Source organism: Cryptomeria japonica, unplaced genomic scaffold (genome assembly GCF_030272615.1).
Source record: "Cryptomeria japonica unplaced genomic scaffold, Sugi_1.0 HiC_scaffold_1493, whole genome shotgun sequence".
Taxonomy (NCBI): Eukaryota; Viridiplantae; Streptophyta; class Pinopsida; order Cupressales; family Cupressaceae; genus Cryptomeria; species Cryptomeria japonica.
Genome location: NW_026729901.1, coordinates 4,378 through 18,902, shown reverse-complemented (window position 1 = coordinate 18,902; position 14,525 = coordinate 4,378). Strand labels below are relative to the sequence as shown.

Below are 14,525 nucleotides of genomic sequence, written 5' to 3'. Positions count from 1 at the left end.
TAGTTGAGAAGTCAACTAATCAGGGTTGATAATGAAGGAAGTGTCCTCTTATATAGAAGACACTGTAGGAAATGGAGGGATAAGATTGGAGGTGTAAGAGATAAATAGTCAGCTAGGATTAGAGGGTAGGTAGAGAAAATAAGAAAATAATGAAAGGGTAGGTAGTGTAGGAATTAAGAGATGAATGACATGTGTCATGGGTAGAAAAGGTTAATGAATTAATTAAATAAATAAAGATTTATTTAATTAATAGAGGAAGTGGGATCAATTAAATAAATAAGATATCTATTTAATTTAGGAAAAGGATAATTTAAATAAATAAAAGTATTTATTTAAATGAGAAATAAGGCTAAAAGAGGATAAATGAATTAGTTAAATAAATAAAGATTTATTTAATTAATAGAAGAATTAGGCTTAAAATAATTAAATAAATAAAGATATTTATTTAATTAGACTAAACAATTTTAGGTGTCTACAACTATAATTTAGTTGCATTTCATTTAAGTGAATTTGTTATAAAGAACATTCATTCATCCATGTAGTGCATTCATTTTAAATATGCATTCCTTTCATCATCCTTTAAGTTCATTTAGAATTCATTTCATAGGTGCATTTTTCCCCATTTTGTTTCATCTAGATTCATGAGATGCATGCATTATCCTCCAATTGCACTAAGGTGCAGTTATTCATTATCCTTTAATTGCATTAAGGTGCAGTTATTCATTATTCTTTATCCCCTATTTGCATTTATTTGCATTATCATTTCAATCTCATTTATCACTTAGTTATGTTTTGAATCATTTTAGTCATTTAGATTAATTTTAAATACATCTCATAAACATTACATCATTTAGATACATTCATTTAAGTGCATTCATACATAAACATTTGTATCAACATTTGTTCATCCATTTAAAGTGCATTCATACATCACATTTGCATACACATTTGATTCACTTAGATTCATCTTACAACATGCATCATTTACTCATATCATATCATAAAAAATGAACAAGTATTATCTATCACAAACATCATTATGCATTATTTCAACTCATTATTTTTGCATACATCATCATCATTACATCATAATTAACATCATTACCACAAGCATCGTCCATCTTCTACCTGCATCCACATAATTAGACAAATCATCCATAGCATGCATCTAGAAATCATATCATCACCATGTATATATAGTAATCAAATCATCCATAGCATGAATCTAAGCATAACTCATAATCATCATCCTGTATCAACAATATAGGTGTCATCATACATATGCATATAATATCAAAGCATGGGATCTCTTCATATATCACATTAAAAAAAAAGATTACATGTATCATAGTACAATGATGTCAAAATATATCGACTACCAAAATCCATCCAAGTCACAGTCCAAAATAATAATGTAACAAGTACCTAAAATATCTCAAATGGCACTCTGGCCAGATGCTGCACCACGACTACCCCCTACTCCTCCCCCACCACCTCACTGAGGAGGACCCATAACACCCCCACTTCTCTGAGCCCTCTGTGACCACTTTGATCTTGCCCACCGCATCTTAGAATAGCTCAGTGCTTGCTGACTAACTGGCACAACCAGCTCATATATTCCCCACCAATAGTCAATCTCTCCACTTGCCTGTCACATCTCCCTCAACACCACCTCAGTTGGACCCTATGCCTATGCTCCCTCCAAGACTTGGACTCTATCCTGCACCTCCCTCAACCTGTCCACCAGATCATCTCTCTCTTTCCTCACTACAGTCAGCTCCACCTCCCATGCAAATAGTTGGACATCTCTAGCTGCAATCTCTGCCTCGCTATCCTCTAACCGAGTCTGTGAGTGTAAAATCATATACTCCCATACATCTCCATCTCCTCCACCTATCTCTCCCCCTCCCATCTCCATAGGAACCTCTCCTCCACCTATGGCTCCCTCTCCCATCTCCATAGGCACTACACCCCCACCAATATCCCTACCTCCTTCTTTGGCAGCCCCTCGTATCAGTGGACCCTGTGATAGTCGCAACGACTCTCCCCCTCTACCTCTCCTCTGTAATCATCCTCCTCCACCACCTCCACCTCCAAATCCCCCTCCACCACCAAATCCTCCTCGTCCTCCACCTCCTCCTGCTCCACCAAATACTCCACCACCTCCATCTCCTCCTCCACCTTTTCCTGCTCCACCAAATCCTCCTCCACCACCTCCATCTCCTCCTCCTACTCCTCGACCTCCTCTCTTCCTCCTTTATCATCTCCTCTCATCCTCAAAAGGTGGTATAGGCTCGATCGGATCTGAAATCTATATAATCAGATGTGCAGTATGATACTGTGTGTACTCCTCTGTCACCCCTGCATCGACAATCTCAGGCCTCATATGCCCTGGTCTCGCCTGTAAATTCTGGAACTCTATCAAGGCCTGATCATATGGTAACATTGGTCCCCACTAAAATCTCTCCCGTACTACCCATGCATACTCCCCTGAGCCTCTCGACAATCCCTACCTCCGTCAAAACTGCCTCATCACTCTCCCTGGCACCTGTCTCTCTATAAGGTAGGATGTGCGCCCAATCAAAAAGTGTGTCATAAATACATACAGTAGCACTTCTGCATCATCCTCCCAAGGCTCACACTCGATATACAACCTCCATATCACTGTATCTAGGTCATCTAAAGCCCGTCACAAAAAATCCAACTTCCTCAGATGGGGCTGGCTCATCATCCCTCCATACATATAAACATAGGGCTGATATATCACCCTAAATATCAAGTAGACTGTTCGTGTGACTGGCAAGTGCTCCCAAGCCCAGATGTGTAGTAATGTGATCCCTACTGCTAGTGATCTCTTCTCTCGGTACACCACCTCGTGTAGCTCCCTATAAATATGTGCTAGCACACATGGTCCCCAGGCATAGTGGGTCCTCTCAGTCATCATCTTCTCAATCACCTGGTCCCAACCAACGGCTAGTCCATGTGAACGTCAGTCGGGGCACACCAAACCCCCGACGATCCTGGATAAAACTATTGGTAAAGGCTCATACAATGCTACTATGTCCTCCTAGGATACAAAGTCATCCTCAATATAAACATCATCAGCAAATATTCTCTACACCGTCGTCGTCCCTAATGCTTGATCATAGGTCACCAGCTCCCCTCTAATCAGGATGTGTAGTATCCTCCACACATCCTCTAGCATCACTGTCATCTCTCCCATCGCCAGGTAGAAGGTACATATCTCACTATGCCAATGCTCGGCCAGTGCTGTCATCAGTCCGCAATTCATCCGAATCACGGGACGATAGATCATATCGTACAAACTAGTCGCAGCGACGCAGAATCTGTCTGCCTCTGTCAGCTGCTATGTGGCAGGATGCTGCTCCGGCATCTGTAGAACAGGCACGTCCTCCTACACACATCAACAAACATTAGTTGTTTTGGTACAAACTTTCTTAAGTTTTCAACCTAGACTATCAACAGATACTTTGATCAAGTATCTTCGGGTCTCAATAGGTAATCGATTATGGCAATCCTAGACTACAACAGACATTTATCATAATGACCTAGTCTCAAGGGGGCTGCTATAATTCACCAAAACAACCAATCAAACAATCAACTGAGACATCAGGCTATGTTCTCTAACACTGGGGAATTTTTATCACAATAGTGCTATTCTGCTCACAATAGCGCCACAATTTGTGCACAAAAGTGCTAAACAATCAAACACGCTAAATTAACTACACAACAATGCTATTCAATAACAACAGCACTACAACAAACATACAAACGTGCTAATACTACAATACCACTACTACTATGTAATGAAAGCACTAAACCTAACACAAGCGCTACAACTACTATACAATAGCACCATTGCGGCATAATAGTGCTATTCTAGGCGACAATAGCATTAAAACATGGTTTTAGCGCTATTATCTTGATTGGACTTTGATGCCTGAAAAAACATGCCAAAAATGCACAAAACACAAAATTCAAAATTTGTGTATAGCTGGTTTGTAGTTGTCTGGCTGTTGGAATCGACAGATCCACTCTAGCCGGTGATCTTCTATAGGCATAGGCATGATGATCGTTGCTCACTCCTTCACCAAAAATTCCCTATCAGAGCTCTAAACTGCCAAGGAGATAGGTGCAAATGAGCCTATTTTTTCCCCTTCCCCCCCATATATACCATCCAGCCCTAACCCTAATTCACCCCGCTTACTGTTGTGGTCCCTCTAAACTTCCAACGTCTCTCATTTCCTCATTTTACCCCCATTTTTCTCCCATCATTTCACCGTTATTGCTAATTTCTTGTATTCTACCTCCCCTCAACTTCTTGTTCTTTTTCGAGAGATCACCCGATTTTTTGAAATTTTTTAGCCCATCTGTCGAGGGGACATAGCACCCACTAAATTAACATTTATGGGGCATATTTCTTCACACCTATTTTTCTTTCTTTGAAACGATGTGATAAACCGCACCGTCTCAAAGAGGGGCAAAAGTAGTCACATAAATCTGTCCATTTAATTAAATGAATATTTACTATTTATTTGATTATTTAACTATTAATAATCAGTTAATTAAATTAAAATTTAATTAATTCATCCTCAGCCTCTTCTCCTATTAATTAAATAAATTATTCAATTTATTTAAATATTAATTAAGCTACATTCTTAAGGAATTAAATGAATAAAACATATTTATTGAATTTAACCCTCTTTCCTCTTTTAAATAAATAATAAAATATTTATTTAAATCCTTAAACTACTCCCCCCCTCCCCCCACTTGCATTCTCCTACAAATGCAAGTTGCACCTATTTAGTTGAAATAAATGAATTTTATTTTAATTAAAATCCTATTTTCCCTCACCCACCAAACCCACTTACATCTTAAATCCCCTTCTAGACAATTCTAACCACTTTCTAAATTCTTCTAAACCATTCCTAATTTGCCTAATCCATTTCCTAAATATTGTCACATTCCTAGGCAACTTGAAGTCACTTCTCAAAGCCTCAAAGTCTTTGAAAAGCATTAAAGGCTTTATGTATTCAACAGGTTAACGCCTAAAGTATTCCAAACCATTAATGGCTCTTACATGACCATTAATGCTTAACTCAACTCACCCACATGGTTAGAGACTTTCCTCTAACTTAACCATCCTTTTGACTCATGGGTCTCTTCAAGCATTAATGGTTAACTCAACTCACCCACTAACTCTTGTACAAGAGTTTAGCCATTGGATAAAGGCATTATTCATTGGATAGCGACTTTATTCATTCAACTCAAGCTTAACCTTAACTCCTAACCTAACCTTCATGTCATTTCAAGCATTTAATGCTTCTTCCCTCTCCTCTCAAGCCATCTCATGTTGGCATTTGTCATCCTGGGATTGGGTTGAAAGCCCTCACATGGATCATAAATCTTTCTATCTTGACCCTTGTTGAGATTACTTAATCTCAACCATCCATTGCCCTATTTTTCCTATAAATAGAGCCCATTCCTTCATAATTCAGATCCAGAAATCTTGTATGCATCTAATCTATAGTGAAATTTAAGAGATCATTTTAGGAGTCATCTAATCTACATTGTTATTTTGGTTAAAACCAAGATAGCTTAATTAGGCTTTCTCATATTTCGCTTGCATTTGCATATTTTAAATCATTTTTCATAAATCTTGAATCTCCATAAGACTTCCATAGTAGTGCAAAGAGCTAAGGGCTACACTCATGTGGAACTTGGAGAGGAGAGGAACAAGGGAGAAGCTACTATGAACATGTTGGCAAGCATTTGGAAGGGTCTTGTGTCTTTCTTTTGTTTTTGCATACTTTCCATTAAATGTTTGATCTCTCTTCATATGCTTGCTTAGGATCGTATTTCGTTTATGATACTAACACTAACAGTTGATTCTTGAGTCTTTTGTTTGTGTTCCTAACATCCTATTTTGCAGTGCATCGGTTATAGTAAATGGTACATGTATAAAAATGTGTGTAAATAAAGACAACATAATGTGCAATGTATGAAAATATATGTAATTGAATAAGAATGATAGAATGAAAAGAAAGAAATTAATTTAAACAACAGTTATATCGTTTATTGAAATATAACTATATTAAATAATTATCTAATCCACTGAAATAAACTCAACATTAAATAAAATGTGTACATATTTCACATAGAATAAATTATTAAATTATAAATGATAAAAAAAATTTGTATTTGATTTCAATGTACACTTTCATCTAAGAAAAATAGACATTCCAACTATGAAAAAGTTGTAGTAATTTTGACGTGTAGGATCACTTCAAGTATTAAAAAAATAATGTTCTAGCAGAACACCCCATAGTCATATTATTCGCACCAAACTAGAGTAATTACTTGGCACCCAATCAAAGCTAATTAACACTGGTTATTTGCACCCAGTCAAGGTCAAAATGTTGTATCTGTTCCAACGAAAGAAAAAGTGAGATTCCAACTAAAGTTGTGGAAACCCTGAAGTGTAAGATGTGGATACTTGTATTTTTAATGTTTCCCTTGTGGAAAAACTGAGACCACATATTCTATTATGTAGTTTCTGGCATAATACTGAATGTAGTATTATTCAATCCTATTACAAAGAAGCGTGCCTTGGTGTTGAAGGCTGTAACGGCAGATATTTAGCATGGCCACTGAGGGTCAACAACTCGGCGGAAGGATCGATCCTGACGCCTTCAAAGCTGCGGTAACGCGTTTAAGGATCGATCAACAACTGAGTTCCCAACTTAAAGCAGCTCTCAACAATATTACACCTGGAGGGGAAAATACTCTTCTCCATTTGGCTGCTAGTGTAGGAAATCTACACTTCATTCAACAGCTCCTGCAACTCAATCGTCAACTTCTGAAGGAAACCGATCCCGAAGTGAAGCCTCTGCTTGTGAATGCTACCAATGCCGAAAAGGATACTGCGTTACACTTGGCTGCGCAGGGAGGTTTCTCCAACGTTGTGAAGATTCTACTCCAACAACCAGAAAGTGGTGTGGATCTCCGCAATAAGCTTGATGAAACAGCTTTGTTCAAAGCCTACGAAAGCGGCAATTTAGAGACAGTGAAGGCAATATTTGACGCATCTCCGTCGAGCTTACTCGAAAGTACGGTGCACAAGAGGAACTGTTTATCTGTTGCAGTAAACAGAGGAGATTCAGGTTATTTTATTTCGATTTTAGGATTTCTTTGCCTATAAGTTTGTAAAAGTATCTGCTAAGCATCTCCTAATTTAACGGTTCAAGACAAATATCATTTTGTCCCCAATTTTTTCTTTATCTTAAATAACACGAGGATGATTGTCTATCATGTTTCAGTTCTTTCTATTTTTTCAAGTCGTTTGATTATGTTGTTTCTATTTTACTTCAGCTTCTGTTCGTTTACAGTTGATAACCAATGAGTTCTTCTTTACTTCTTCGTGTATTTAGTTGAATTCTGTATTTATGTTGTTATATTAGTTGAGGTCTGTATCGCTTCAACAAAGGTAAATTAGGCATTCTCTTACCCTTGGCCCTTCTTGAAGAACATCTTATCTAACTTAAGGCAATGATTTTGGATGCTTCTTTTACAGATCTAGTTGATCATATACTAAATTTATCAGATGCGAAGCAGTTAATCCAACGTAAGGACGAACTTGGCAACACAGCTCTGCATATAGCTGTTGAAAGAAACTACGTGCATATAATAAAGAAGTTAATAAAATTTGAGGCCGAACTGTGTTATTGGGTTAATGACAGCCAAGAAACTCCCATCTGTGTGGCAGCGAAATTGGGTCATCTGGAAGCAGTACAAGAGTTGATAAATGAGAGGCCAGACGCTGTCGAAATACGGAATAGTTGTGGAATGAACGTTCTGCACTTAGCTGCCCTAGTTAGGCAAGTGCGAATTGTTGATTACCTGAACGAAGAGGTAGGCTTATCATACTTGGTCAACAAGGGACTTGACAAACCTCCACATGAAGAGCCTCTGCGAAGTGGAGGAAAGACAGATCCGGCTGAAAAGAAAGATCCAAAAGATGAGCCCGTGAAAAGTGGAGGAAACACAGATGCGGGTGAAATGAAATCTCCTTTTTCGAGGATAAGTGAAGGAGACACACCACTGCATATTGCAGCAAAGAAAAAAGACTTGAATGTAAGTCTCTTTTTATACAAACCTCTGTTTGTCACTGCTGAAGTTTGTTCTTTCAACCAATTACTGTGTACAGCTATATAAGTTTTGGGTTTGTGTAGATTCTTAATCTAATCTCGTCTATATATAGAGTCAAATTACTGAAAGTATTTCTACTGAAGACAGAAATTAAAATCATCACGGCAAGAACTTCCGTAGAAGAAATCTTTATGCATAGTTAGTTCCAATAGATCATTTAATTTTTATGAACTTATTTGAGTTTGCATTTTTCAGATGGTGAAGTCGTTGCTTTGTATAGCGGGGATAAACAAGTTTGCTGTCAACAAGGCAGGCTTAACGGCCTTTGATATCGTGAGAGAGAACACGCACTATCACGAATCTGACAAGATAATTTCAGTTCTGGCCAGTTATCCTTCCAATCGCAAGCCATTCTTGTACAGCGCTCCAAAGGTGAGTGCAGAGAAACATGAGGTTGCTGTTGAGATGGTGGACAAAACATATGAGGACAGGCGCAACACAGAACTAGTGGTGGCAGTTCTATTAGCGACAATGTCATTTACGGCAGCTTTCACTGCTCCGGGCAGTTTCGTGACGGACGATGGGAATGGAAATGGGGACTCAAAGGGATCGGGAATTTCGCCTGCGCCTGCGCCTGGAACTGGCTCAGACAAGAGTTTAGGTTCGCCGATTCTGCTTCCGTTGGCCTCCTTCAAGGTTTTTCTCATCTTTGATTGTGTGGCATTCTTTCTGTCGCTCTTAGTGGTGCTGATGTGGCAGATGAGTACACCTATTACCACGGGAAATAAGGTATTGTTCCTCTGTATTACCAACCTATTGGTTTGTGCCACGTTTGCCTTTACGGCCTATGGCTTCATGCTTGCAGTGTATGCCATGCTTTCCAACATGAATCCCGAGCTGGCTTGGTTCATTCTTGGGGCGTGCTTGATCATCTGCTTCTGTGGTAATTTCACTTTTTTCTACATGGCTGCAAAGTTTACAGTGAAGAAGGCTAGGTTTAACCACCTGAACGGTCTACTTCCTTTTCTTTCTGACCGTCTGGGGGAATACGTGTGGATAAAATTAGAAAGATGGGGGCTTTTGGACTTGGTGCGCCGGTCCAAAACCAAGTGGCTTGCTATCCTATACTACCATAGCAATGAGAACGATAAATAAGGTTTGGGAAAGTTGCTTTTGCAAGTCTGATACAGTGTTGCAGCTTCTTATTTCTACATGACTTTGATCGTATTCAACTATGTCTTATAATATTAAATGTTTTCATATTATTAGAAGTGTACAAAGTATCTACATCTGTGTTCAAATCAGATACTTGCGTGCTTAGAGCTGATTTGATATGTGTATGCTTCAAGTTGAATGTTAGATTTACTGTCAATAATATTTTTGTAAATTATTTTTATATTTAAATGATTATATTTATGATTCTTGAAAACAAATAAAGTGTATAAGGGTGTTTAGTCTTTTGATTGAAGATTGTGGGTTCTTGATGAATGGATAGATTATTTTGCCTTTGTATTTGGAAATGCAATCTCTCTTCATTACAAAAGAGGGTGGGTCCATATAAAGTAAGGGACCTTATCTAGACATGATCATACAAGTACATCATTAAAAATGCATTCCTTATGAGAGCCTAAAAGATAGAAGAAAAATATTCCATGAATAGCTTCCATCTCACAAGTGAACTTTTACGAATAAAATAGGAGATTGCTCAACTAAGTAAGAAATATGAACATTTGACTAACCTAAATTTACATTTATAAATATGAAACCAAAAAATCCAACAAAAATCATTTGTAAACATAAAAATTAATAGGTAACACAGTAACACAAAACATCTGATCATCCAAGCTTGTACTTTTGCAACTCTAGATGGGGAAGGTAAAGAGCATTAGTTGGTAATTTATTTATTTATTTTTGTTTAAATATGAGGCTAAGGTGTGTAATTATGTGGTCAATCATGTGACTATAGAAATGATCCTAGACAATCAAATGACTAGATCTAAGGAAAAAAGAACTAGATGAGAGTTCGTGTGTGGATAAGTGTCATAACTTCTTAGATAAGTATAATGTATGGTAGTGTGCGCATATAAAATTAGGTAACTATTCATGGGAATGCATATGTATATTAATATACCTAAGGATAGGAGAATAGTCAAAATTCCATACAATATTGCAGTATTGTTCATAAGATATATGTATCCAAGCATTTCCTAAAAATATTCACAATATTGCATAGAAAATAACATATATATGCTAGTTTCATAATTATATTTTCCGTTACATTGAATTGTGTCTGAATCCTAATTGATCATGCATCAAAAATATTATAGCACTCAAAAATGTTCATGTAAATTTGATATCTAATTAGATATAGATTATATGAAGTTGATGTGTCCATATAAGTAATCAACCCTATTAAGACATGATAACTTAAATAATAATTTAACTATATACTTTCAACATGCTCTCATCATGAGAACCTACAAAATAGAAAAACAAATGTCCCATTGGTAGCTTGTATCTTACAAGTGAAATTTGAGAACAAAAGAGAACATTACTTATCAAAATGTCCCCTTAGTTTGAATTAATTAAAGATAGGTGGGTAATAGAAAATTGATAACTATATCTATTATATTTAGAAATACATATCATGAATAAGGGTATGTAATATTTTGATTAACTAATTTTGATTTCTAATGAAGATTCTAGATTATTTTATCTTTGTAATTTAGAAAGGCAATCTCTCTTCATAAATATGGTCTCAAATTCTATATTAATCCTTTGTTCTATAAAGTTAAAGATTAGAATTATGGGTCGAATTTGTGATCATGAAATCTTTATATTCTTATGGCTTGACAAACATTTTGCTTCCCTCTAGGTGAAACTCAATCTAGTCTTATCTTCTTAAACATCTCGAGACTATCAATAGTTTGAAATAACTTGAATGATCTTTATTATGTCTTTAAGAGATAAATTTCCTTAATTAAATCCCTAGAAAATGTACAAATATTGATGATAGCAAGCAAGGGCTATCAATTACAAGTTTGTTATTCTTTTTCATTTATTAAATCTAAATGTTTCACTATTTATTCTACTTTAATACTAGACAATGAGAGAGGATTCTTGAAAGATGACAAATATGGAATAAATAAAACTAAATTTCATTAAATTGTAACTCATAACACCTAATGATGTAAGCTTCTTTTTTTTTTCAACTCTAGGTGAAAGTAAAAAGGATTATTTGGTGAAAATTAATTATATTTATTAATTTTTAAATATGAGGCTTAGGTGCCGAATTTTGTGGTCAATCATGTGACTAGAAAAATAATCTTACACAATCAAATGATTAGATCTAGACAAGTAAGAACTAGATGAGATTTTTTTGTAAGGGTGAGCGTCATAACTTCTTAAATATAAACAAAATGTATGGCAGCATGCACATATAAGGTTGGGTAACTATTCATGGGAATAAATGTGTGTAATAGGTAGATAGAAGGATATGGGAATAATTTCAACTCCAAATAAAATTTCACCATTGTACATAAGATACATGTATCAAAATATTTCCTCAAAATAATCACAACATTGCATCGAACATAACATATATATGTTAATTTATGTCCTATCCTTTTGGTGGTTCTTTATTCTCTATCTTTTGATGACAAGACTCCCTTTTCAAAATAATGTGATGATTAGAAAAGTTCATTTGTCTGCTTTGAAGGTGCCTACTCCACTACTCTGAAATGTTTTACGAGTAATGTTGATGCTTCTTTGACTATTGTTCATTGTAAGAAAAGAAGTTAGTCCTTGATTGTTCCTAACATAAATGCAACCTGACTAAAACATTGGAAATATGTCATATTGTTCTCTTTTTAATTTATTAAATACAATAAAGCTATTATTCATTTTCAAAACAATTTACTCCACTTCCAAAAACTGACAGCCATGAAATCAATTTCTTCAAGAGAATCACCTTTCTGTCATATTGTCATTTCATGTCTTTTTTAACAGCTATGCCCATTTTTCTACTTTAAAGTGAGGATGCATTCTAATGTGTAGAGCCGTATCCATTTCACAACAGAATAGTTTATGTCACATTATTCACTGATATTATAAGGAAGCATCTTGACCAGCCTTAGAAAATGACGAAAGAAAGATGTCATGTCAACTAACCACGAATAGACAAACAGAACGATTAATCACTTTAGTGTTGGCACTCTTTCGCGAGGTCGTAGTCATGGGGTTAATGTTGACGATGGACACTTCTTTCTGTCATATATTTTCCACGCCTTTTAGACTTGATGTCCATTTTTCTCTTTATGTTTAAAGAAAGTCTATTATTGCAATATGTGGAGCCGCATCCATTTCACAGCATAATACTTTGTAATCACATTATTTAATATTGTGTAAACAGATGTTCAAGACTATCGTCAAGAGCCTAGCAGAATGATCAATCACCCTAGAAAAAAAATTATCTTGAATCTAAGGGTCGGTAGGTTAGATAAAGCTAAGAGTCGTCACTAACCTGCAAATTTTTTAGAGTATAAATGTAGTAGAAAAATAAAACTTCATGGCAATAGAAAAGAAATTTCATGGCAACTGAGCGTGAATAGCAAAAAAAAAGTGAAAGGTCACTTCAGGTAGCTACTATTTGAAAAAAAAAGGTTAAAAAGTTCTATGAGAAGGCAACGAGACTCACATTACCACTATTTTGGCAGTGTCACAGTCGTGAGATTTATCTTGTCGATGGAATCTCCTCATAGTCTTATTTCTTCCACGCCTTTTGGACGGGTATTCCCTCTGTAGACACGACATAATACTAGTGTTGAAGGTTGAAACACAGAAATTTGCTATAGATCATACTGTAGGTTGAATTATTTGATGACATTATAATAAAGCATATTTGATAGCGCTGAAGGTAGCAATGTAAAAAAAAATCTATGGCAACTGAGTATGAAGAGGCCAAGAAAGGGATCGATCCTGACGCGTACAAAGACGCAGTAAGCCTTGGAACAAAAATTGATGAATTTTATTATGGTGTTCTTAGTATATTACTTCAGCTTTGGATTCTTTACAGTTGATAACTATATTATATATTTTATATATACTAATTTATTTTTCAATATTTTTGACGCCTAATGGTTTTATTTCACAATTCAGTTAAGGGCAAGAGGTCCAAGGAAATTCATTTTATTCTCTTCTTTCCTCTAAGGGAGTTCCTATTCCTTCTTACAAAGAGATTGTTGAGGAAGCCATTAGAGTTTTTGCAGAATTGTTAAAAGAGGACTCTATTTTGGCCAATGTATAGGAAGGGTTTGTGCTTGATAGTATTCCTGCCATTACTAGTGATGCAATGAATGAGGATCTCCTTAGAACTATCTCTCTTCTTGAGAGTGGAAAAATTGTGTTTCTCTTGAAGAAGGGGAAAATTCCCTAGCCTAGATGGGTTCCCTATAGAATTTTATCAAGAGTTTTGGGATATAATTGTTGGAAAAATGGTGTCTCAACTTGGCATTTACATGATGTTACTATTTATAGTTAATTTTTGTTTATAATTCACATATTGGTATCCATTGGTGTTAAGATGGACAAAGAGGAGAAATGTGGCATCTTGCTTTGTTCTTTGCTTATGTTTATTTTTTTGATGATTTTAGTAGGACAGGGGTATACTTACTAAAGAGTAAATCTAAAGTTTTCAATCGTTTTAAATAATTTAAAGAAATGGTCGAATTGTAAACTAGAAAAAAAAATTAAATGTTTGAAGATTGATAATGGTGGTTAATTTTCTCTAATGATTTTGATAGATTCCATAAAAATTATAAATCTGTATTCTCTACAACAGAATGGAGTTGCAGAAAAAATGAACAAGATATTGATGGAGAGGGCTAGGAGTATGCTGAGTTGTGCTGGCCTAAAATTAAAAATTTGGGCTGAAGCAATTGTCATTGCTTGCTACTTGATTAACGGTCTACTACATCAACTCTTGTTGATAAAATGCCTATGGAAGCATGGTCAGGTCACAAGCCTTCTTTGAGACATCTTAGAGGTTTTAGTTGCGAGGCATATGCTCATGTGCCAAAAGAGAAGTGTACGAAGTTGGAGGAGAAGGTTGTGAAATGTATCTTCATCAGTTATAGTTATGGTGTAAAAGGATACAACCTTTGCGACCTTGTTGCATAAAAGGTAATTAATAGTAAAAGTGTTATTTTTAGAGAAATTAAGTCTCCTTTTGCTACATTGCAACCATAATAGACTAAACAGGAAGATATGATTCAATTCCCTTCTATGCCTAAAAGAGTTGAATTGAGTCAACTTGATAGGAAAGAAGTTGAGGAGAGCTCATCTAGATCTGAATCTTT

General features: G+C 35.9%; 1 protein-coding gene across 1 annotated transcript; it reads left to right on the top strand.

Annotated features, from left to right (window-relative positions):
• Positions 1 to 6,453: 6,453 nt before the first annotated feature.
• On the top strand, positions 6,454 to 9,434 carry LOC131056383 (ankyrin repeat-containing protein At5g02620). The gene is made up of 3 exons (XM_057990749.2): positions 6,454 to 7,184; positions 7,595 to 8,154; positions 8,425 to 9,434. Exons 1-3 carry the CDS (start codon positions 6,665 to 6,667, stop codon positions 9,322 to 9,324), a joined length of 1,980 nt encoding a protein of 659 aa, XP_057846732.2. The 5' UTR covers positions 6,454 to 6,664; the 3' UTR covers positions 9,325 to 9,434.
• Positions 9,435 to 14,525: the final 5,091 nt, after the last annotated feature.